The sequence below is a fragment of the Plasmodium cynomolgi genome, chromosome 9 (genome assembly GCF_000321355.1).
Source record: "Plasmodium cynomolgi strain B DNA, chromosome 9, whole genome shotgun sequence".
NCBI classification, from domain to species: Eukaryota; Apicomplexa; class Aconoidasida; order Haemosporida; family Plasmodiidae; genus Plasmodium; species Plasmodium cynomolgi.
Window position 1 is genome coordinate 607,368 of NC_020402.1, and position 23,425 is coordinate 630,792.

The window sequence follows — 23,425 nt, forward strand, 5'->3', positions numbered from 1 at the left end:
ATAATCTCAGTTGTAATGCACTTATTTTTTATGCTCCATTTTTTTTTTTTTTTTTTTTTTTTTTTCCTTCCCCTTGTGTGTATTCCCACTGCGCACCTTTCGCTGCAGCGAGGGGGGGCGCGGCTCGTCTGCTTTTGTTTCGTCGTCCCTGGCATTCGCAAAAAAAGGCTGCGTCACGATTGGCGCGTCCCGCTTGGTTATTTTGTTGCACACTGTTTGTGTTATGTCGCAAATATTTTGTTACATATTTTGTTACATATTTTGTCACATATTTTGTCACATATTTTTTTGCGTTTCTTTTTGCGTTTCCGTTTGCATTTCCTTTTGCGCTTTGTTTCGTCCCTTTGGAGTCTGTCCGGGGGGACACGCGGCAATGCACGCGCGCACGAGTCGGCCGCTATCTTCCAGACCGCCACCTTTTCACGCGGAATAAAGGGTTTTCTTTCTTTAGTAGACAAACGGGGAGAGCGGGTGAACAGCCGTCCAAGTGAGCACATGCGTATGCCCCTATACAATTTTTTTTTTTTTTTTTCACACCCCTTGGAATGATATATTTGGCGCACCTTCTTGCGCCCCGCCGCTCCATCGCAGCTTAATCGTAGCTTCATCGCAGCCCCATCACCGCTTCCTCACCGCTCCCTCACCATGCTGAGCGCAAAGAATAAGTTCGAAATTGCTAGGAACAGATCCTGCAGCAGCATAAGGGAAAATCTTATGTGTTCATCTGTCATTTTGAAAAACTCAAGTTGCCTCCTAAAGAGTAGCCCCGCATTTGAGAACACCACACAGTTGGAGAGGCGAGGGGAAGTCCTCCAGGATGACATGGGTTCCACGGAGGAGGGTCTTCTCAGAGAGAAAAATGCCAAGGAATTGTACCAGTATCTGTACACAAATGGAGTCAACCCCGACGATGGGGTTATCTTTACATCAAACGAATGGGGGAAGGACCACGATGTGAATAAAGAATTTAAAAAAGGAATCCTTTACGACAAAGTTGTTATGTCTAATAGGACATACAACACTGCCGTGGATAGTGTACACAGAAATTTTCAAACAAACAAACTAGAGAATGTGGTTAACTCGATAAAGTTTGAAGAAAATACGAGCATTAAAATTCCTTCCTATTTGAGGAGCTCCCCGCTGCATGTCCTCTATCCCGAGCTGGACTATCTCCAGGGTGCACGGGAAGAAGCTCAACCGGGGGGACGCGGCGACGCGGGGGGAGCAGCGGAAGGAGCGGAAGGAGCGGACGCAGCGGACTCAGCGCAGGCACCACCCCTTCCCAAGCAACCCCTTCCCCAGCAACGTGAGTCCCACCTCGCGCAAAACAAAAACCTCAACAGCTACCTCAGGTACAGCCTAAACAACAGCCACACGACAGGGAGAAACAGAATGTATGACTACTTCGAGTCGAACAAAAAAAACATGGTGGAGATAGCCAACCCGAACGACCTGAACCACACACTCCTGTACACAAAGAAGAATAGCCCTACCGAGCTTATCCTCAATTTATACAAAAACAGGTACGTCACGAGCAGCAGCAATCATACGGACAATGAGCTCAACACTCTGAATACTCTTAAAAGGTTGAAAATGCCAATCATCGAAAAAAACGAAAAAGGAGAAAATATTGTTGCCATTACATCGGAAGTTAACGCTAAAAGGAGAGTAAACCTTTTGGAAAATGGTGACACTAGTAAAGAAAGGAACGCGGAAGGTGCGAAGCAAGTGAGTAGGGGAGGCAAACCCAATTATACTGTATCCCTTATTGATATGACCTCTACCGACAAGGCATCCCTAAAAACAGTCTACCTCAATAACGACAAAACTGGAGGGGGAAAAAAAAATTTTTTTCAATTGAAGAAAAAGACACACAAAGATGTACAGGTGCAAACGAATAACGGCGATTTTGAGCAAGCTGCTGAAGGCGATGTCGACTCGGATGTTGAGCGAGTCCTCAGCATCCTGGAAGGAAAGAAAAAAAAGGCTTCCTCGGAAGATACGCAGGTAAGGAACTCCACTCGGAAAGGGGAAAAAGGGAAGTTCTACATTTCGTACTGTGATTTGAAGGGGCCAGGCGAGAGCGGTGAAGAGACGCCAACTCGCAGTGATGACAGTGGGGAGGCGGACCTAGTGGGCGAAGCGGATGAAGTGAACGAAGCGGATGAAGCGGACGAAGCGGACGAAGTGAACGAGGCGGACGAAGGGGGCCAAGCGGACCAAGTGATCGGGGCGAAGACGGAGAGACATGCTAACCCCAACGCAGATACAACGGCTTGCAAAAGCGTATCACAGAATGGCCACCCCAGAATGACCCAAGCTATGCAGAAATACAACCAGTTCTTGCGAACGAGAAGATCCCGTGGGAGACTAAACGGGACAGTATTAAAAGAGCAGTTAAGAGAACCCCGTCGGAGTGGCCCCTTTATTGGGGGGGAGGCTCATTTGAAGGGGGCCAAAACTCCACATGGCAGTGGTAACGATAGGGGCAAAGAACCAAGTGGATGGGATGGAAGTCCCTCCCGAAGATATAACCCTATGGATAAAATAACCATGGGATGGTCTAGTCCCCTAGCAGGAGGACGTCCCCCACTCTACCTCGGTGGAAACACGAATAAAGCTATTCTGATCCCGAAGGTCTCCCCTCCCTGGGTTCAATATGCACCGGGAGAGGCCTTTACTAGTGCATCTTTCACGGGGTCTAAATTCCGTAGGGAGAATTCCCCCGCTGACAATAATGCCGTTACCTATGACCCCTCCATTGGGAAGCTCCCCGATGTCTGTCCCAACGAATTGAGGCATTATAAACCCAAACCAAGCAGAGTATGTATGTACATTAAAAATGGTGTCCCTGGGGGATGCATCCAAAGATGTGATATAGATCGGTCTGGCGAGGAAAGGAAACATACAACTGCAAGTGATGAGGAATGCGAGAAGGAGAAAATCACAAACGATCTGCTACTCAAAAAATTGTACATTGAAAAAAAAAGGCAGCTCTACGAAAAGAGGAAGTTCGAAAGGGCCATTGCCAGCATGCTGGAGAGGAGAGCTGCGTTGAGGGAAAGGGCCAGGGACAAGTACAGCGGTCTGGTGAGTCTCCATGGCGGTGCTAACGTTGTTGGCCATGGTGAGGTTGCTGACCATGGTGAGGTCGCTAACCATGGTGACGGACCTCCCAGCAGCGCCGAGTGGAAACGCGCTACCCTTTTGAGAACCCTCAGATGTGCAAGGAGTCGCCCAGGTGGAACTTACAAACGAGCGCGTGGGTCTGGATCCTGGAGGGATACAACCCAGTGGGGCCACGAGAAGGGTCACGTCAGCAGCTGCAGTAACGTAAACTTGTACTCGTCAAATGAAGAGTCGGACGGCGGCTTCGGCAAGAGGACGCACAACGCAGCGCGGAATTGCAGTGCGCAAGATGGGCGCAGAGGAGTGGCTAGTCAACTCGCCGAGCCGGGCCAACCAGGCGAATCAGGCCAAGCAGGAGAACAAAACTGGGTTAACACCATCTCACCGAGAACACCCATCGAAGAAGCGATTAAGGGAAGACGCTCCGATAAGTCGACAAATGAATGGAGCAACGGAGGGGGTGTCCACAAGTCCATCCCAAAGATTTCCCCCAAGTTTCCCACCAAAATTTCCACCAAGTTTTCCCCCAAGTTTTCCCCCAAGTCATGGAGGGGGAGAGGCCGCCGATGCGCGGCGGACGATAAAAGGCTCAGGTCGATGTCCTACAAAAACAGGGTATCCACTTTGAGCGTCCTGGAGAAAAGCATTCAGTCATTGAAGGAACACGCAAAGAGGAATATCATCCGTGGTGGTAACAAAAGTGACGAAGAAAGTGACATCATTAGGAGGGAAATTAAAAGGTGTGTAGAGCGAGGTGGCTATGAAGAGTCAGACAACGAAACAGAGGATGAGCCAAGTGGAGGAAGCACAGACGCAGGAAAAACACACCTCGTGGATGAAAACAAATTTTGTGAAAATGACCAAAAAGGTGGAATAAAAATTACGTATAATTTAGGAAGAATCGTGGAGAAAAGGGGTAATTGCCCTTCACATGAATGGGTTCATGCCGAAAATAATTTCATCTCTCCAATAAATGATATGAAAGGACTCATCGATGAGAACCAGTACGACTGTAATGAAGACCAAATGGATGAGCACAGCTGCAAAGGGAGGGACTCACAAACAGAACACATTCATAGGGAAGGCGATTCTTATTTAAGTATAAGGAGGGACGAAAAAAGGGAAACCTCCCCCGCGGAAAAAAAAAATAACACAATAGGAATCAGCTCAGTTACAAATGGTGAATTCCAGAACAGAAAGACCAACGAATCAGACAATTTATTCAGAGTAAAAATAACAATAAAGAAAGCCGATGAAAGAGGAAAGGAACTAGACAAAGGGAGTAGTAACATGGAGGAGGGTTCCAACCCTAACCACTATGTTCTACATGAGAATGTGCAGAGTATGGGTTCTTCTTCCTACAAAGAAAATGCAAGCAATGGATGCATCAAACGTACAGGATTGGTACCAAAAGAGAAAGGAAATTTCAGCGACACGGAAGTGGCCACTAGGAAGAGAAACGCGGAGAGGCTGACAAAAAAGGGGGATGAGTCAAATGGTAATGGCATCCTCCAATGAGGGGATCACCTTTTGTCTACCTGTTTGGCAATTAATTTGTGGAGCGTGCACACCAGCATGTCTACACAGGAACCCCCATATGCGCACGCTTTCACGACTTTTTTTTTTTTTTTTTTTTTCGTGACCCCCCTGCAGACCACCCAAGAAGCAAAGCCTTCCTGAGGAAGAATGACGGCCATGGAGGTGGAGACTATTTAAAGATCAAGAAAAAAGAATTCGCAAATATGCGAAGCCATTCGCATTCGAAGTTCTCCAACCAGGCAGAAGGAAGCAGGGAGACATTACCCGGTATTGAGGTCACCTCCAAATGCAACTCACCCCTATGTAGAGGTCGATCCAACGAGACGAACCAGGTGCTTGACTTGGAACGTATTGACCCCAACAAGTGGATACAAAAAATTTTTGGAGATACGCACTGAAGTTACGCACTGAAGTTACGCGCTGAAGTTACGTACTGAAGTTACGCCGCGCAGGGAGGGGTCGCACAACCCCCTACCCCCCCCTGCGTATGTGATGAACATATATGCATCTCTGTCATCCTCTAATCGATTATACACCTATGCAGTAGGTACACAAGTGCAACAGTAACGTTTAGCGGTAGGGTATGCATCTGCCGATCGACACATGCGTCGCGTCTTGTGCACTTCCATAACGGGAATGTTCCCTTTTTTTCATTTCTCCATCGTACCAATCGGTGAGGCATCTTCAGCCCCGCTTGGGAAAGTCCTACACAGTGAAGCGTTGCAGGTTGTTCTGTGCTGCACGACGCTACAGTACAGTACACTGCGCTGCGATGCACACTGCGCTGCAATGCACACTACGTTGCATACATTTGATGGATTGCGAGAAAAGGGCCAATTTTAAAAAACACTTGCATTCAAAAAAAAACACCACGTGCTTGATTCACCAAAGGGTTAATTAGTGGAGAGTTCGGGAAAGGGGGAGGAGATTCATCAATAGTGCATACTATGGGGAGTATTTCAAAGAAGTGGCTGCGCTGGGGATACAGCAAAGCGCGAATTGACTTCCTCGCACTGGGGGGATAACTTGAATGAATAAAAAAAAGAAAAAAAGAGGTCCAAAAAAAGGAATAAAAAAGAAGGCCCAAGAAAAGGAAAAAAAACAGAAAGGACGCAAAGAAGGTATAAAAACAAGGGGGACATATAAATCAGAAAAAAAAGATAAAAGAAATTGGATATGCGAATGGGGAGCTATCGTAAAAATGGACACATATTTTAATTTACCAAAATGGAAGGCGGGGGGTAGCATAAAATGAAGTGCACAATTATATGGCTTAGAAATATATATCGGTACGAACGGAATGGAGTGGTGAGAAAAAGAGGCCAAGCGGCCGGGGAGTTGGACGGGGGTGATGTGGGGTCATCAGATTGAGCGGACTGGCGAACTAGCGGATTGGCTAATTGGTTGATTGGCTAATTGGTTGATTGGCTAATTGGTTGATTGGCTAATTGGTTGATTGGCTAATTGGTTGATTGGCTAATTGGCTGATTGGCTAATTGGCTGATTGGCTAATTGGCTAATTGGCGGATTGTCGAATATGCAGATTGTCGGATTGTCGGATTGTCGGATTGTCGGATTGGCGCATCGACGAGTCGGCAGATTGGCCGTATTATCGTATGACGCCTATCTCTTTTTTTTCTCGTGTTGCTTCCAGTCAAAGGAGCTCAGGGCGAGCTCGATTTCGTACGCGTCGACGGGCAATTTCCCGTTATACTTTAAAATTTCATTTTCCTTGTGCAGAAAAAGGCCATTGCTTAGGTCTAGCACGAGCTTCCCGTTGAACGGGCCTTCTCCGTAGTCTCCCTTTTCGAATTCGACTGTCAGGTCGCCCTTGTTAACTGTGCACTGTAGGGAAAAAAAAACAAACACACATATATATGTAAATGTATGTATGTATGTATGTATAGACGTATGCGCGTACGTACAAGTGTAAATATGTGCAAAGTGCGCACTTTCGCCTGACCCGTTCATATTTTTTTCGCATTTATGTTGTAAAAAAAAAAAAAAAAAAAAAAAAAAAAACAGCTAGCCATTTGGCAGACACATCCCTACATAGTGCAGAGGGGTAGATTCACAAACGACTCAATTCTGCTGGCGCGGTTTGCGCATTTGTTACGCATCGGCATAGCATAAACACGCAGCCGCTTCCCTCCCTTTTTGCTTCGAATTACCTTCTTTGTTTCCGCGCCCAAGGAATTTTGAACCGCTAGCATGAGGTCCTCCTCCGGGAAACTCTGGGCCAGTCCTACGTAATTATAATATATTTCGTTCACTATTAATTCTAGCTCTTCCTGCTCCTCCGTAAACCAGTTGGTTGACATGAGTAATGTCAAAAAGGAAATTATTTTGTAGTAATCCTTTTTGTCTTTTTCTTTCTCCATCTCGGCTACTGTGGTCCACTGGTGATATACATTATTTACGATGTCCCAAATTTTTTTTTTATCATTTTCTGATATGGTTTCATTTTCCAAAATTTTGGTCATATCTCTAATCAGTTCACACATATCACTTGGGTATACATAATTCGACGATATCTTCAACCCCTCCATATTTTCCTTTCCCACTAGGGATTTTTTCACGAAAAAATTGCTCTTAGTTTGCTGACGCGAAGCTGTAGATGCTGGACGTATTTTATTGTACAGTGTTATGTTTCTTTGGAAAAACTGGATTGCCTCACTGCATTCCTTTTGGTAGAGTTCTTCCTCTTCGCGGGAGCCAACAGATTGTTCGGTCGCGGCGCGCTGCTGGGTGGGCCTGGTTCTTTGATTCGTTGTCGCGTTGGGCAGTCAGCCGACTAGTCATTCGTCAATAGCTCGTTAGTAAATCGTTTATCACTTGTTAGTAACTCTTTCGTTGCTCATTCGTCGCCGATTGGTCACCCAATTTGGTCACTTTTTTACGCGCTTTTTTATGGTCGTCCGTCATGCAACAGGGGGACTCCTAAAATTCGAATCTTTTCATTGCATGGAATAATTACTCCCTCTTCCTTGGCCTTTTTTTATCAAAATGCGCACCGCCAAAAAGGGAAACGGATAAATTTACGTATGTATGCACTATACTGGACTGTACAATGGTACGCTTTTAATACATGCGCGCGCTTTACGCATATGTAACTGCACCAAGAAATGAAACGCTTACAATGGTGCCATCAAACGGAAACTACAAAAAAGGAGCCGTACAAAGCGTACGTTCGCGTGCATGCGTTTGGATAGTACTAATGCTATCTTTATCTCTTCGCATGTATGCCAGTAGAAGAAGAGAACGTGTCGATATGGAGCGATTAAAAATGTATATAGAGAGAGGAATTCCAACTGGGAGATTACTTGTTTTTTTTTTTTTTTTTGTATATCTTTTTTTTAAGATGCCTTTTTTTTTTTTTATAAAATAGAGTAAAAAGGGAAACATCCAATGAAAGAAAATTTCTCACCGTTCATTGAAAATTTTAATCTACAATTTACCAGCGGATGGAAATATTTTCCGCTCCCCGTGAAGAAGCAAAAAGACGATGGGGTTATAAAAAGATACGGGATAAGCAAATGGGTCAACAATGGTGAAAAAATGAGACGCAATACTGCAACATGTTTGGGTCAACAATAATGAAAAAATAAGAGGCAACACTGAGACATGTTTGATTAAAAAAAAAGACTATGAGCTGGCGAAGAGAGCAGATTTAAAGCAACTCGATTTTCAGTTTTTTCCCACTTTGCAAATTTTTTTTTTCTCCCCCACGCATGAATTTGTGCTTCATTTGGTCAACTTTGCTTTATATATTGTATATATATTGTGACCCATTTAACGAGGGGTAGGAAAAAAATTAAACGGAAGCTTTACCCGCGTTGCTCTCACCATCCGGTCAGTAATATCCATTTCGGGAGTGCTGCTTCCTTTTTTTTTTTTTTCCACGTCAACCCTGCAAATGTGAAGTATGGAAGAATGTCTAATCAACTAATGCGAAGTGGCTACGATCTATCATGTGATCTCCTCCCCATTCGTTTGTGCGATCCGTAGTTACGTGGTGAGGCATTCATCTGATGGACCAAGCGGGCGAGAAAGACCGCTTGCATTTATTTCCACGGATGAATGGATACAGTAGTCTACCTTAACAGACACAACAATTTTTCCGCATCCATTTTTTTTTCCCATTTGTGAAAGTCCTACCGAATTATCTCCTATGACAAATTTGTTCCGTTCTTTTTTCTGCGCTCTGTTCATCCTTTCGAAAATTACTTATGATACGGTGCTGTCATAGGTTGGCTCAAAAAAAAAAGGTGCGTACAGGTACATAGAGGATGTACTCTCCTGAAGGGGACCAAACTACTAGACAGCAAATCGTATTGGATGAAAAAAATGGATCACCTCCCTCCTTCCATCGCACAGTTGATTCTTACCAAATGGGGGTAACTCCCTCCGTTCGCTTGCCAAAGGTGAGCCACCTCTCTGCTGATTGACAAACTGTTATCGATGTGCGCTGGGAAGTTTTTGCCGCCCGTGGGAGCCACGTCAAACTGGATTTCCGCAAAATTGTTTGGTTACAGATGAGGGTGAAAATAATTTGCCGCCTCGCCACCCCATGGTGGTGCCTTCAAAATGGGGCAAAGGGGACCCCCTCAACGCCTATACGTACAGCTATACGTACAGCTATACCTACACCTACACCCACACCGAGGCTATTCTTTTGCTTTAAATTATTTCTTTACTAGACAACGTTGACGCGGGTAAAAAGGAATTTTTTTTTTTTTTTTTTGTTCACAAAGGGGGGTACATCCCCTTGGGGGACTTTTCACATGGTGACAAAACTGAGCTAGGGGGGAGCATACACATATGCATAATGTATAACTACGCGTAGAGAATTTTTCTTCCGCTTAAAATTTTAACAGCCGCGAAAGTTCGTACTTGCCCAGCGTGCTTTTTTTTTTTTTTTTTTTTTCTGCTGATCAATTGCCCAACTTTTTTTCTTTACCCCCCTTTTTTGCCTGTTCCATTTTGAGTGACGCGAAACTGCATGTTTGGTTGGAACTTCCGAAGAGGGCGCAAAAAAAAAAAAAAGCAAATCAATTCGCATACATATGTATACATGCCATAGTACATACATACGCACAATACTTGCCTCTTCGCTGCTTTCCTTGGGCGCGCCGCCTGATTTTGCTTGCTTCCTTTGCCCACACTTACGCCCTCTCGAAGTATGATTCACTTCGTGTTGCTCATCAGCCGGCAGGGGAAAACGAGACTAGCGAAATGGTACATCCCATTGTCGCAAAAGGAGAAGGCGAAGATAATTCGGGAGACGTCTCAGATTACGCTGAACAGGACGCCCAAACTCTGCAACTTTGTCGAGTGGCGGGAGTACAAACTTGTTTTTAAAAGGTTTGCCCAGCTGCGTTCCCGAGTGGAAGAACGCTTATGAGGAAGCGCCCAAGCCGGTGTGCTTTCACCCCCCCGTGTGCCTCATTCCCGTGTGCTTCAATCCCGTGTGCTTCCACCCTCCTCAGATACGCCAGCCTTTTCTTCATCGCGTGCATAGACAAAGGAGACAACGAACTAATAACGCTGGAAATCATCCATCACTACGTAGAAATTTTGGACAAGTATTTCGGAAATGTATGCGAATTGGATTTGATATTTAATTTTCACAAGGCGTACTACCTGCTGGACGAGATCCTAGTGACTGGGGAATTGCAAGAGAGCAGCAAAAAGAATATCTTGCGAGTGGTTTCTGCGCAGGACTCCCTGATGGAGGATACCAAGAGTAGCAAGAAGTTGGGCTCGCTCATTTGAGGGCGCCAGCAGTTGGTGCAAGCAGTTGGTACAAGCAGATAGCAGAATCAGTTGGCACAAGCAGTTAGCGCGCCAAAGGGGAGCAACTCACTTCGTTTCGCTGCTAGGCGAAGTAACCCCCTTGCTGAAACATGCAGACGTGGTACTACGTCGCCGCTTTTGTACATGTACCCGTTTTCGCCCTATCCAAATCCTCACGCCATCCCCGGGTGAACGTAAACTTTTTTTTTTTTTTTTTTTTTTTGTGAGATATCCTTTTTCAGGCGGAGGCTAGCTTATGTGTTTTCCAACTTATTTGAAACGTTTTAAAGCGTTCTTTTTTTTTTTTTTTTTTTTTTCATTTAAAAAGTTATTTTTTAAGAAGGCATCTGTTAAAGGCGTCCGTTCAAGACGTCTATCCAAGACGCCTGTTAAACGCGTTTGTTGCGCTCGTTTGCGCGGGGCACGCAGAAGAAGGCAAAAAAAAAAAAAAAGAAAGAAAGAAACGTTTACGGTGGTACGTAATGCTACAGTGCGTGAAACGGATATGAACAGTTGCCCGCTGTACAGTTTTGGGGGGGTGAAAATGCAGGTGTATTTTCACAATGCGAGAGCCCCCGGTTCGTAGCGCCTCGTGAACTTCTGCTCACAGACAGGAGTAACAACTTGGACGTCTGCGGTCACAACTTGGACGCCTGGGCCTCCTTCGCGGAGTTCTCCTCTTCGTCTGCCTGGGCGGGGCTAGCCTCGGTGGGGGGGATGGCCCTGTCTACGTTGCTGCCCGCGCTGGGGTCACTCGGGGACTGGTCCTCCTGGACACCTGGCACCCCCTCGGCGTTCTTCTCATAATGGTAAGCATACCTAGCAGTGAGCAGAAGCAGTTCGTTCAATTTGGTGAGCAGCGAGCGAGGGTCTTCCAAAATACCCGCAGCGATACAGGCATTATCGTACAGCTGCTGGACCAACAGCTTGGCCACCTCCTGGTTGGTACTTTTGAGGTGAAAAATCGACGTGACAATAGTATGCGAGGGGTTTAACTCCAACGTGGCAGGTAAATTATGCAGCATGCTATTGTCCTGGAATGAGGAATTCTTCATGGTGGCCTTCATAACCTTCCTCAGCGTGGGGGATAAAAATCCAGTGACCACTGCAGGAGATTCTGTTAAACGGTCAGAGAATTTTACATCTGAGCATTTAGAACCCAATACGTCTTTGAAATATTTGGCTAGCTCACTCTTTTGGCTATCATTAAAGATCCAATTTTTCTGTGCCTGGTTAGAAGCTTCATCCTTGTCTCCACCCTTAGCACCGTCCCCCCTGTTAGAATTCAGCAGCTCCTCATCGAAGTCCTCATTCTGGGAAGAATCGATGGAAACAAACTTGGCCCCATTAAACTCCTGCAGATTCATGAGAACAAATTCATCGATTTCTTCAAACAGAAGAAGCACATCCACTCCCTGTTTTTTGAAAGGTTCCATGTAGGGAGAGGACAAAGCTACATCTAACTCGTTCACGCAAAAGTAGTATATTTTTTTCTGTGAATTTTTAAAATTGGATACGTAATCCTTAAGTGAAATATTTTTCCTTTGTTGGATAGAATAAAAGCGCAAGAGGTTCATCAATGTATTTTTATAAAAATTGTTTGAGGAGTCCTCCAGCACTCCCTCCTTCAAGTAGTAACTATAGTTGGTGTAAAATTTTCGATACTTTTCCTCATCATTTGTGGCTTCTTTCTCTAGAGTCTTCAAAATTTTTGTTACTACTACTCTCGATATTTTACTTATCAAAGTGCTGTCTTGCATGTTTTCTCGGCTGATGTTGAGTGGCATATCCTCACAGTCGATTACTCCTTTGACGAAGTGTAGCCATTTTGGAATTATATTTTCTGCTCTCTTTTTCACCAACACCTTTTTGCAGTAAAGGGAGACTTCAATTTCGTTGCTCTGTTGGAATAACCTCGATGGAGCTTCCTCTGGGATGTAAAACACGCTCTTTATAGACATTGGCGCGTCCGTTTTGTACAACACCTTGTATACATATCCTTTGTCATCATCGTAGCTTTTTTTCTTTGTTAAAAATTTGAAAAATTTCTGGTGTTCTTCCTCCGTCACGTGGTCTTTACACCACAACGGTTTCTGGTTGTTTATCTGTACTTCGTCTGTCAAGCTTTCAATGTCCCCTTTAACCGTATCCGCAGCGGCGGTGGTATCCAGCTCCACTTCCGCTGTTGTCCCATCCATGGCTTTCTCTTTTTCTACATCCTTGTGTTGTCCCTCCTGTGAAAGAGAGTTCTCCTCATTCTCCACGTCATCCCCCTTCACCAACCGACTGCTCCCTTTTATATCCTTCTTTCGATTGACGATATAAACTGGGAAATTAATGAAGGAAGAAAATTTCTCTACAATTTCTTGAACCCTATGGATATTGGAAAATTCTTTACAGCTGTCCTTAAGGTGACAAACAATTTTGGTACCTCTAGGAAGGTCTTCCATTTCCTTCAATGTGAAAGTTCCATTTCCATCAGATCTCCAGTGATAACCAACAGAATTCTCATCATGTGATCTCGTAAACACTTCTACTTCATCCGAAACGACAAAGGAACTGTAAAAGCCTACACCAAACTGACCTATAATGTTATCTCCAGGTTTGGAAATATCACCCTTTTCACCTGACTGTTCAGAAGAAAAATTTTTACTTTCCTCAATTGCCTTACTGCTTCTCTCCTTTAACGCATTTAAAAAGTTTAGAGACCCACTCTTCGCTATCGTTCCTAAATTCTCAATCACCTCCTCTTTGTTCATACCAATTCCGCTGTCCTCAATTATGAATAAATTTTTCTTTGCATCCGCTGACACTTTAATGTGTAGGGGAATCTCAGCTGTTTCATTTGCTGTCGTATCATCTACACTTTTGATAGACGCTGTTTGAGTAAATCTCCTTTTTTCCAACGCATCGGATGAGTTACTAATAAGCTCCCTAATGAATACTTCTTTATCCGTATAGAGTGAGTGGGCAACTATTTGTAGGAGCTTCTTCGTTTCTGCTTTAAATTCGTAACTTTCTCCTGCGGTGCTAAAATGCTTTTTCACCAATCCTCCACGCTTGCTCAGTTCCCTGGCGATTAGTTGGGCGTACCATTTGTTGTGCACATTATTACCGCTGCTAATCTTTCGCAGTCCTCTACATGTGGCCTCCGCTGCTTTGTTCTTCGTCTGTGCTTCGACTACCCCGCATGCTTTGTTTATCTGCAGGGTGGATCTGGCGAACTTTGACAAACTCATGGTTCACTGTGCGGGTTTTGGTGTGCTCGGTTGCTCAGCTGAGTGGCTGCCTCGCGCTTGGTAAAAGCGGCATGCGTGCGCGCGCGGGTGGGATACGCAGATGTGATGCGCGGGTGGGGATGTGTTCTCAACAGGGTGGGAAAAGCGTCGGAAAAGCGTGCGAAAAATGTCGCCAAAGCGTGGGCAGAACGCTGACAATTTCTTTTGCCAGTGGTACTATGCGAGTGGTATGAAAATCTGTTGCAAATCTTGCTGACTTCTTGCTGACTTCTTGCTGACTTCTTGCTGACTTCTTGCTGACTTCTTGCTGACTTCTTGCTGACTTCTTGCTGACTTCTTGCTGACTTCTTGCTGATCTCTTGCGGATCTCTTGCGAATGGTTTGAAAATAATTCCAAAAGGGATAGCAAAAAATTCGGGCATACTTCTTAAAGGGATGGCAATTTTTCCTAGCACAGCGCGCATTTATTTCAGCTCTTTTTTTTTTTTTTTTCCTTTCATGCACTTGGAGTGTACCTCGCGTGCTTCCAACTTTGCGACGTTGTGTAGTGGAGGAGCCTCCAACAGCAGTTCCCCCCCCGTGGCGACGCCACATGTTCCGCATATTTGGCGCAAAGGCTGAGCCACATATATATCCCTCGTGCTGCTTCCATTTCTCATTTTTGCATGCATGTAAAAAATGTACATAATGTGATATGATACCTCCTTAAATGAACAATCCATCCCTGTGAGAAAAACATTTTGAGAAAAAAAAGGCCACTTAAACGTAACCCCATGAAGGGAGTAGTACGTACAGATAACTACGCGGGTGTATGTAAGATACACGCCTGCATGCACCTTTGTGCGAGTCCCCCGTTTAATCATCCCGTATCTATGTACATCGATCGGCTTAGCAGAAGGGAGGGACAAAAAAAGAAAATAGGAAGGGGCACCCTCAAACTAGAGGACAAAATACCAATTTGTTGTACTCTTACATTCTATGAATCGCAACTGAGTTTTATTTTTTTTCCCTGATCGGCACAGTTGAAGACTCGCTTTGGGGAGCACATAACTTAGTGGGTAATTTTCTCCCATAAAAGTTGGGAAACCACATCAGAAAGTATCCCCCCCCTCCCCGTGGGGGTAACCTATTTGTATGCCGCCCAATGGCATGCATTTTCCGCCGTAACGTCAAAATGGAGAAAACCTCACGGGAGTGACCATAAACATGGCGGATGGAAATTGTCCCATCGAAGGGGTTGATAAAAGTATGGACTAGCCAAAATGTTTTTTTTTTACATTTTTTTTTATTTATTTTATTTTTTTTTTTTGTGGTCATAATATTTGCACACATTTGCGGCGCAATTTTGAGAAAAATTATTGCCGTTCAGGTGATTTGTTCGGTGTGATATCCCCGTTTGTCCACTACCCGATTGGCGAGTTGAAGATTCAACAGGTGTGGAGCAGTTCACCAGAATGGGAAGCACTTTATAGGGACTTCCGTCCACACGCATGTTCCTGTGTGTACACGTATGCACATTTGTGCCTTTATTTGTGCTCCTTAAATGGCCCACCCTTCGCTAGCCCTCCTCTCCGAGAGGCAAAACAACCGACGCGAAAAAGAGCAGAGGCGCACACGGGAAAAAAAGGCGAGGGCGTTCGCCCCCCTCAGTCGACAAAGCGCCATCTAATGGAAAAACATGTACATATATATACGTACGTACATATATATATACACATGTATAACAACAATGCGGCGAAAAAAAAAAGGACTCCTTTTTGTTGGTCTCTTCCCATTTGAAAACGGAAGTAAGTGTTCTCCCCGATGGGGTCACCACACAGGAATAAAAAGGACGAACGTTGGTGGGGTTCATCGCGCTGGCTCATTCAATAAAAGAGCGCCCATGCGTAGCTTTTTTCATCGCATGGGTAAAGAGACAACGCATGATGTGCCATTCGTTCCGGCATAAACCTTGTGTGCGTCAGTTCCAATGAAGTAGCCGCTGCTATTAACTCTCATCATTTGGTACACCACGCAGTATAGCTTCTTTCCCCTTTTTGTTGGGAGATAATAACCATTTATAGGAGACCTCCCCCTCCCCCGGGCATGAGACTTCTTCAACCTTTGCCAGGTTGGAGAGTCCACTCCTCGCAGCAAAATTGTTCAAAAGGATGATCCTTATTGCGCGTACGAACATGCACGTACTTCGCTGCAGGAAGTCGAAATCGGGGCGAAGCTCGAGGTGCTCATCGAATTTGTAGCCTAATCTGCTTTGTTTTCCCTAACAAGGGAGAGTTACAAGGGGAAGGAGCACAAATAAATGGCACAAACCTGGTGGAAAAATAAAAAAAAAAAAATAACAAAAAAAAAAGATTATCAAAATGGATGGTGTCCCCCCCCGTTACACCCATTTTTATGTTAGCATATGTAGCAAAGCCACAGGGAAAGAAAAACAAAATAACGATTTAATCCCGCACATACCTCGTGCCTATGTAAGTCCGAAAATCGAAAAGGTGCAGTTTGCACTCGAATAGCACGTGCCTCATAGGTTTTATCGCTACACTATGTCAAATGTAACCTTTCACCTCTTTGGTTTAAAAAAAAAAAAAAAAAAAAACTTGTTCAGCATTCTCATTGTATTCACGAGCCATTCCATTAATGACAAGGATCTTTCTGAATAACTACGGCGAACGTCGATTTACCTCTTTGTCGCAGTTTATAATCGAGTAAAACTGTCATAGCGTGGCCGTTGCGCATCGCGTACGTGAGGTGTAGCGGTGTGCGAAGGAGCTCGTGTACGGGCGGATCATCACAGGGGCGCATCGCAACGCCGGTTTACTTACTACCTCTCCTGCGCGAACAGGCACATATGAGCATACGTGCTCTTCACACGACCAAGCACATTTCCTTGGTGTAAGCCATTATATGAGAAGCACGTGCCCTTCCCCGAGATCTGCACACTGCGAAAGTGCGAATTGCGGAGCGGACGCACTGAGCCCACGGGCCGAAAGAAGGAAAGGCATCTCCGCAGCAGAGCAGGGCGTAGCGGCAGCACGGTGTAGGCGAACAGGTCGGGAACGCGGTTTGAGCAGGGCGGAAGCACATTTTAGGTGAACATATTAGAAAGGCCGTTTCGGCAAACAGGTCAGACAAACCAGTCGCGCACACACGCATGTACCTATGCACACACGCATGCACCTATACACACACGTTGGAAAGAGCCCCCCCTTCACCCCCGCGTATATCACCACCACCCACGCAAGATGCACAACTACGCGAGAGTAAACCACATAGACCTTGAGCAAGACCTCACGGTGGACGAGTACTACTCGGTGAAGTCCGGGCTAAGAATAATTCTAAGCAAAATCAAGAGCCCCAAAATATATGGCTACTTCACCCTACTGACGGAGGCAGAAAATGACGAGGGGTTGCCACACACCCTGGAGCATCTGATATTTTTGGGAAGCCACAAGTACCCATACAAAGGTCTCCTGGACTCATTAGCATATAAATGTCTATCCGAAGGAACCAATGCCTGGACCTCAATCGATCACACATGCTACACGATAGAGACCTTTGGCATGGAAGGATTTAGTAATATCCTACCTATTTATTTGGACTTCATCCTAAACCCAACCCTAGCAGATGATATGTTTTTATCAGAAGTACATCACATATATGAAAATGGAACACATAACGGAGTGGTTTATTCAGAAATGAAATCTATAGAAAATAATTGTGAAAATATTATCGAGAGGACAGTTATTATGAACCTATATCCAAATGAGAAGAGTGGATATAGGTTCGAGACAGGTGGTACTTTGGATGGGTTGAGAAAAACAAATAATGATCGCGTTAGGGAATACTTCAAGAAATTTTATACCCTAGATAACTTTGCCATTATAATTTTTGGAAATTTTAACAATGACGATATTTTGAATATCATTCACGAGTTCGAGCAGTACCACTTGGAGTTGAACCCGGCGCAGGTCCGGGGCGGGGCGGACGCGGCAAAGGCGGAGGCGGTAAAGGCGGAAGCGGTAAAGGCGGACACGGTAAAGACGGACACGGCGGACGCGGCAAAGGCGGACACGGCGGACGCGGCGGACGCGGCAACGGCGGAGCAACTGTTCATAAGGCACATGCAAAGCCCCAAGAGACCCTGGAGCGAAGAGTGCAACGTCGAAAGGAGGAGCGACTCCAGAATTGTAAAAAAGTATTACCCGTGCAATAACCTGAACAACGGCCAGGTGTGCATCGCGTGGAGGGGGTGCGACTGGGCCGACTTCCACACCAAGCTGGCCATATCCCTACTGGGGAACTACCTCACCGACTTGACCACCTCCCCCGTGAGCAAGCGCCTACTGGAGGATAAGGAAAACACGTACTGCAGCAGCCTGGACTTCGCCCTGGAGGACTTGAAAGGCAATTACTTCACCATCGACATTTACGACGTGGTGTACAAGTTTAGGGTGGCCAGCGGGGCGGACAGGCAGCCACAAACGGGGCAGCAACAAGCGGAGCAGCAACAAGCGGAGCAGCAACAGAGGGAGGAGCAACAGACGGAGCAGCAACAGACGGAGCAGCAACAGAGGGAGGAGCAACAGACGGAGCAGCAACAGACGGAGCAGCAACAGACGGAGCAGCAACAGAGGGAGGAGCAACAAACGGAGCAGCAACAGAGGGAGGAACAACAGACAGAACAACCGCGCACGGAGCAGAGACAGACAGAACAACCGCTCCCGGAGCAACCGCTCCCGGAGCAACCGCAACAGCCGCAGGGGAAGTCGCCCAGGGTGTACGACCCCAAGATGAACGAGGTAGGGGAAATAACGCGCAAGTGCCTGCAGCAGGTCCTGGAAGAGCCGCTCAACATGGACCGCCTGAAGAATATCATTGTCCGGTCCTACTTGCAGCACCTCAAAGACCTGGAGGCAGCCCCACAGTACCTCCTAAACGAATTTATCATAAAATATTTTATCTATGGAAAGGAGAAAGAGGACCTTAACAACTGCCTGAATTTGAAAAAGGCATACGTGGATTTATTGGGAGAAAAGGAGGAATATTGGAAGGAGGTGCTGAAGAAATTCTTCGTGGAAAATAACTACGTGGAGGTGAGGTGCTACCCCAGTTACAAAAAGGCCAAGCAGATTGAACTCTTCGAACGAAACCTAATCGAAAGTGAACAGAAGAAATATGGGAAGGAGAAGCTTCAGGATATGGCTAAGCACATTAGGAAAATAAAGGAGAGCTTTGAGAAGAAGCCTCCCAAGAGCTCTCTCAATGTGGTGGACTCTGCCAAGCCGCAGAACGTGCTAATTGAGGGTCTCACGGTGTTCCGTAACTTCGAGCTTTTGCAAAAGGGGGAGGGGAAAACAGACACCTCGTTGGAAGTTTCGGAGAGTGATACAGACACCTCCCATGATGTGTCCTGTGAAAACGCCAAGCTGTTGAACTCCCTCGAAGGGGATCTCAAGAGAGTGATTTTCCCAATTCAGCTGAGCCATATTCCATCCAATTTCGTATCCATAAATGTGCTAATAAACTCGATCAACGTAGACGAGGAGTTAAAGAAGTATATTCCCCTATTGAGTTACCTCCTTTTCGAAACAGACGTAGAGGTGAACGGGACCAACGTAAAGTGTGAGTTGTTCACGGAGGAACTCATTAGACACACAATCAACTACTGTTGTAACTACGGACTGGGAGGAAATGCAAAAAATTTCAGAGCAGGTAGCTTAGGAAATATACTTTGTATACAGATTGTAGGTCTGTACGAGCATTATGAGAAATTATTTGATCTCCTTTTTCTGTCCATCTTTAAAATGAGCTTAACTATAGAGAGAATGGAAATCATCCTCAAATCAGCCTACCAAAATTTGTTGCAAAAAAAAACGAAACCAAAGACGTTGGTAATTAATATGGAATACGCTCTTCGCTACCTGAAGAGTAGCACCTCGGGTATTGTTTCTATTGGACAACAAGAAATGATTCTTGAGCTAATTGAGGATAAGAACAACTTGTCGGAGTTGTACGATAAGGTTAACACTTTGAAGGGGCAGCTCTTCGATTTAAATAACTTCGTCATCGCCATTGATGCGAATTTTTGCAAAATTACGAATGTTTTTTCGTGGTACGATCGCTGGTTTAGGATTCCCTCTCCTGGGGAGCAAAGCGCTGCCTCATCAGAACTGCATAAAAGGAACTACGCGGTGAATGCCCCAGTCACGGAATTCACGTTCAACCAGGCGGGCGCCGCCAACCCTGCGAATGTCGCCAACCCTGCAAACGCCGGCAACCCTACGAACGCCGCCAACCCTACGAACGCCGCCAACCCCACGAACGCCGCCAACCCTACGAATGCCGCCAACCCCATAAATGCCGCCAACCCCGCGAATGCCGCCAACCCTACAAACGCCGCGCCGGGGGAGAAGAAGCCTGACTGCTATTTCGACATGGCCATCGGCAGCGGCGCGGAGTCGAAAGGAGAAACGAAGGGAAGTACCCCCCAGGATGGAGAAAATAACCCACAAATGTGTGAAACGAGTAAGCAGAAGAGTGTCGACAAGTATATATGCCTAGGCCCCAGTGTGCATAAAAGCTTAAAGGAGTACCTAAACGCCGAGCTCGAAATGGAGGACAAAAATTTCAAACTCAATTTGGTGAAAGAGAAAGCATACAATGGAGTCCTGTGCGGACTTAAGAGCACGGATGTTTCTTACCTGAAGCTGACTGTTAAGGTACCCGCAGGATATGAACACGACGATTATTGTGCACTCTTGCTCCTACGTGAATTTTTCTGCATGACAGAAGGACCACTCTACAATAGCATTCGAGGAGGAGGATTCGCATATGAATGTGCACTGGATTTTAACTCTATCCATGGAGAGCTAAGCTTACGTATTTTTAGATCAAGTGATATAATTAGCGCCCTGAAAGAAGCATTACACATTTTTGATTACTACTGTAAAAATGAAATGAAGGAGGAAGAAATTTCACTCGCGAAGAGCAGTGCTTACTACACCATATTCAACAATCAAGAAACTGTATCGGATAGAGCCTCGCAAACTATTTTCTTGAGTATAAAAAATTTGCCGTTAAATTTTTATGACAATTTGTTAAGGAAAATTGAAAATATGACGACGAAAGATCTCCAGGTTATTTGCAACAAGTATCTGTCTCGAATTGTAAATTTCAAAATTGACAGGAGTAATGCACTTATCGGTTCTACTCTCTGTATCGTATGCTGCTCCGATAGGATAGAGGAGATCCTTGGCAGCCTTAGGAAGGACGTTAAGGTGGGCCCCATATGCTCTCTCAGCGTCGCGCAGCTTTTCCACTTTTTGAAGGACTACGACATGGCCGCGGCGCTTGGCACGGGGGGGGCCACGGTCGACATGATTAGCGGGGCGGCGGTCGATCAGCTTGGCGGGGCGCCGGTCGATATGATTCGCCGTGCAGTGGCCAGGCCCGTCTGCTCCGCCAACGTGGACGACGATGAGGATGACGATGACGACGAGGATGACGATGATGATTATGGCGATGATGGTTATGGCGATGGTGGCTATGGCGATGGTGGTAGCCCTGTTGGGGGGGACGACTACTCCGCTTCGTCCGCCGACTCCACCTGCTCCGTGTTGTCCGAGGACGATAGCTACCCGGGGTACTCCGAGGGGTAGTAGCCCCCTGCCCGTGTGACAGGCCATGTCAGCAAATGCGCCGGTGAGTGCGCCAGTGCGTGAGCCAGTGAGTGCGCCGGTGAGTGCGCCGGTGAGTGAGCCCCTGAGTGAGCCCCTGAGTGCGCCCCTGAATGTACATTATATACCCCTCCCCCCCAAAGGGGGAAACTCCAAACGTCGCACTAGGGAGGGCATTCCCCCAATGTGCTGCCCCCGCACAGAAGGAAAAACGGAAAGCACATACCTGAACCTTTTAACTGTAGACTCCGCGGGGAGCATTCCCCTTATTCTCCCCAGCCACACACACACAGCTCCCCCAATTGGGTTTGCTCCACTATCAGGGGGAGCTATATGTGTGAGGGGGGTGTACCCCTAACAAATGCTTCACTCCACAGAACACATATGTAACAGCATGCCCGATTGGACTGAACCAATCCTACCTCGAACACTTTTGCGAACAAAATTAAAGGAGAATTTTTTTTTCTTTTTTAAAGCGGATGGAGAGGTGCCCCATTTAGGAGGAGAACACCACAAAGGCTCCTTCTCGGGGTGGTGAAAAAAAAAAAAATCGCACGTAGTGCCCAAGGGTGTAGAACAAATGGCGTCAGTTGGGGAATACAACTAGGTGGTTTAAAAAATGGGTAACAAAGGATGATTGGGTCTGGCAGTCCGTGCCCCGCGAGCAGTGAAGTGGGGCCTGCGATGGGCAAGGTCGGCATGACGACCTATATACCGACGGCACCATCGATTTCCACGCCCCCACCCCAACCCCATGCTTACGCCAGGATGGCGTCCAAGTCCCGGCAGTGACGAATCTCAATATCAATGTACTCATAAGGAAGAACGACATCCTTCCTTCGAAAGCGAGAAAAAAGACTATCCGCAAAGGGGTCATACTGAGATAGTTGTGTGTCGCAATTTTTTTCCAGCTTCAACTTCAAGTAGGGATACCACTCATTAGGGGCAACCTCACTACCATCCCTAAACATAGTAATCCAAGCACAGTTAATATTTTTATTCTTTGCACCCATGATGTCGGTGTAGACATCATCCCCTACATGCATCCACTGGTCAATCTCAAAGTGCAGATTTTTTTTTTCAAAAGATTTTCTGCTATGTTAAAAATCTCAACACTGGGTTTGGCGTAATTATAATCCATTGACCTAATGACGAAGGTGAAAATTTCATTTAAAAATTTGATCCCATTTACATCTGAGTCTCCATTTGTGATAGCTCCTAAGATGTAACCCCTATGTTTAAGTTCCCTCAAATACTCTAACGTCCCTGGACTGATAAATAAATGCACATCGTTCTTCTTCTCCTTCCACAACTCCTGGATCTCCGATACGAATTTCGCTTCATCGTAGTTTGTCTGTTGAGCTAAAAATTTTAAAGCATCTATTCGAATTTTTGTTAAAATTTGAACCCCATCCTTATTTGCATCTATTTTATTTTCCAACAACTCCTTCACCAATTTAGTAATAGACAACTCATACTCCTTCTGAAGATAGTCATACAATCTCTTGTAATTTTTCTTCATGTATTTGTAGCATTCTTTATCTGCGTAGTTTAGCAGCCCATCGATATTCCATATGGTGTGATCCAGGTCGAAGGTGATTAGCTTGATTTTTCTAAAGTTTTGCTTCTTCCCCTTGTCCGTGATGTAGAAGCATTTCTTCCCGTCCATCGCGGAGGGCCGTCAGCGGGGAGTGGTCAGCGGGGAGTGGTTATCGGGGAGTGGTTATCGGGGAGTGGTTATCGGGGAGTGGTTATCGGGGAGTAGTCAGGGGGGATGGGTTCGCCAAGGGGTACCTTTTTTCGGACTGCTTCCAACCGGGCACCTTCCGACTCGACGGCTAGTTCACCCCTTCGGAGATCCTCTGCGAAGGGGGAACGTCTCCTCACGGGGCTAACAGTAGCACGTTTATCTGTCTTCCTCCGCCCTTCTTTCAACTGAATTTTTTTTTTTCACTGTCTTATTATTAGTAATGATTGATTCTCCATTCGTCGCGCTGGACGTCCATTGTATGCCACTTTGGGTAGGCCACTTGGGCTAAGTTGGGC

General features: G+C 45.9%; 6 protein-coding genes across 6 annotated transcripts; 3 read left to right on the forward strand and 3 right to left on the reverse strand.

The window, feature by feature from the left end:
- Positions 1-645: 645 nt before the first annotated feature.
- Positions 646-5,066, forward strand: PCYB_092400 (hypothetical protein; the record flags this gene model as incomplete). The annotated part of the gene is made up of 2 exons (XM_004222353.1): positions 646-4,627; positions 4,783-5,066. The coding sequence occupies 2 exons, from the start codon at positions 646-648 to the stop codon at positions 5,064-5,066; spliced, it is 4,266 nt and encodes a 1,421-aa protein (XP_004222401.1).
- Positions 5,067-6,291: 1,225 nt separating this feature from the next.
- PCYB_092410 (hypothetical protein) lies at positions 6,292-7,217 on the reverse strand (the record flags this gene model as incomplete). The annotated part of the gene is made up of 2 exons (XM_004222354.1): positions 6,292-6,513; positions 6,840-7,217. The coding sequence occupies 2 exons, from the start codon at positions 7,215-7,217 to the stop codon at positions 6,292-6,294; spliced, it is 600 nt and encodes a 199-aa protein (XP_004222402.1).
- Positions 7,218-9,850: 2,633 nt separating this feature from the next.
- Positions 9,851-10,443, forward strand: PCYB_092420 (clathrin assembly protein AP19; the record flags this gene model as incomplete). The annotated part of the gene is made up of 2 exons (XM_004222355.1): positions 9,851-10,032; positions 10,158-10,443. The coding sequence occupies 2 exons, from the start codon at positions 9,851-9,853 to the stop codon at positions 10,441-10,443; spliced, it is 468 nt and encodes a 155-aa protein (XP_004222403.1).
- Positions 10,444-11,102: 659 nt separating this feature from the next.
- PCYB_092430 (heat shock protein 90) lies at positions 11,103-13,703 on the reverse strand (the record flags this gene model as incomplete). Its single annotated transcript, XM_004222356.1, has 2 exons — positions 11,103-13,090; positions 13,118-13,703. The coding sequence occupies 2 exons, from the start codon at positions 13,701-13,703 to the stop codon at positions 11,103-11,105; spliced, it is 2,574 nt and encodes an 857-aa protein (XP_004222404.1).
- Positions 13,704-16,945: 3,242 nt separating this feature from the next.
- On the forward strand, positions 16,946-21,361 carry PCYB_092440 (hypothetical protein; the record flags this gene model as incomplete). Its single annotated transcript, XM_004222357.1, has 2 exons — positions 16,946-17,276; positions 17,328-21,361. 2 exons carry the CDS (start codon positions 16,946-16,948, stop codon positions 21,359-21,361), a joined length of 4,365 nt encoding a protein of 1,454 aa, XP_004222405.1.
- A 776-nt stretch (positions 21,362-22,137) lies between these two features.
- Positions 22,138-22,549, reverse strand: PCYB_092450 (haloacid dehalogenase-like hydrolase; the record flags this gene model as incomplete). Its single annotated transcript, XM_004222358.1, has 2 exons — positions 22,138-22,471; positions 22,494-22,549. 2 exons carry the CDS (start codon positions 22,547-22,549, stop codon positions 22,138-22,140), a joined length of 390 nt encoding a protein of 129 aa, XP_004222406.1.
- Between the last annotated feature and the right edge of the window lie 876 nt (positions 22,550-23,425).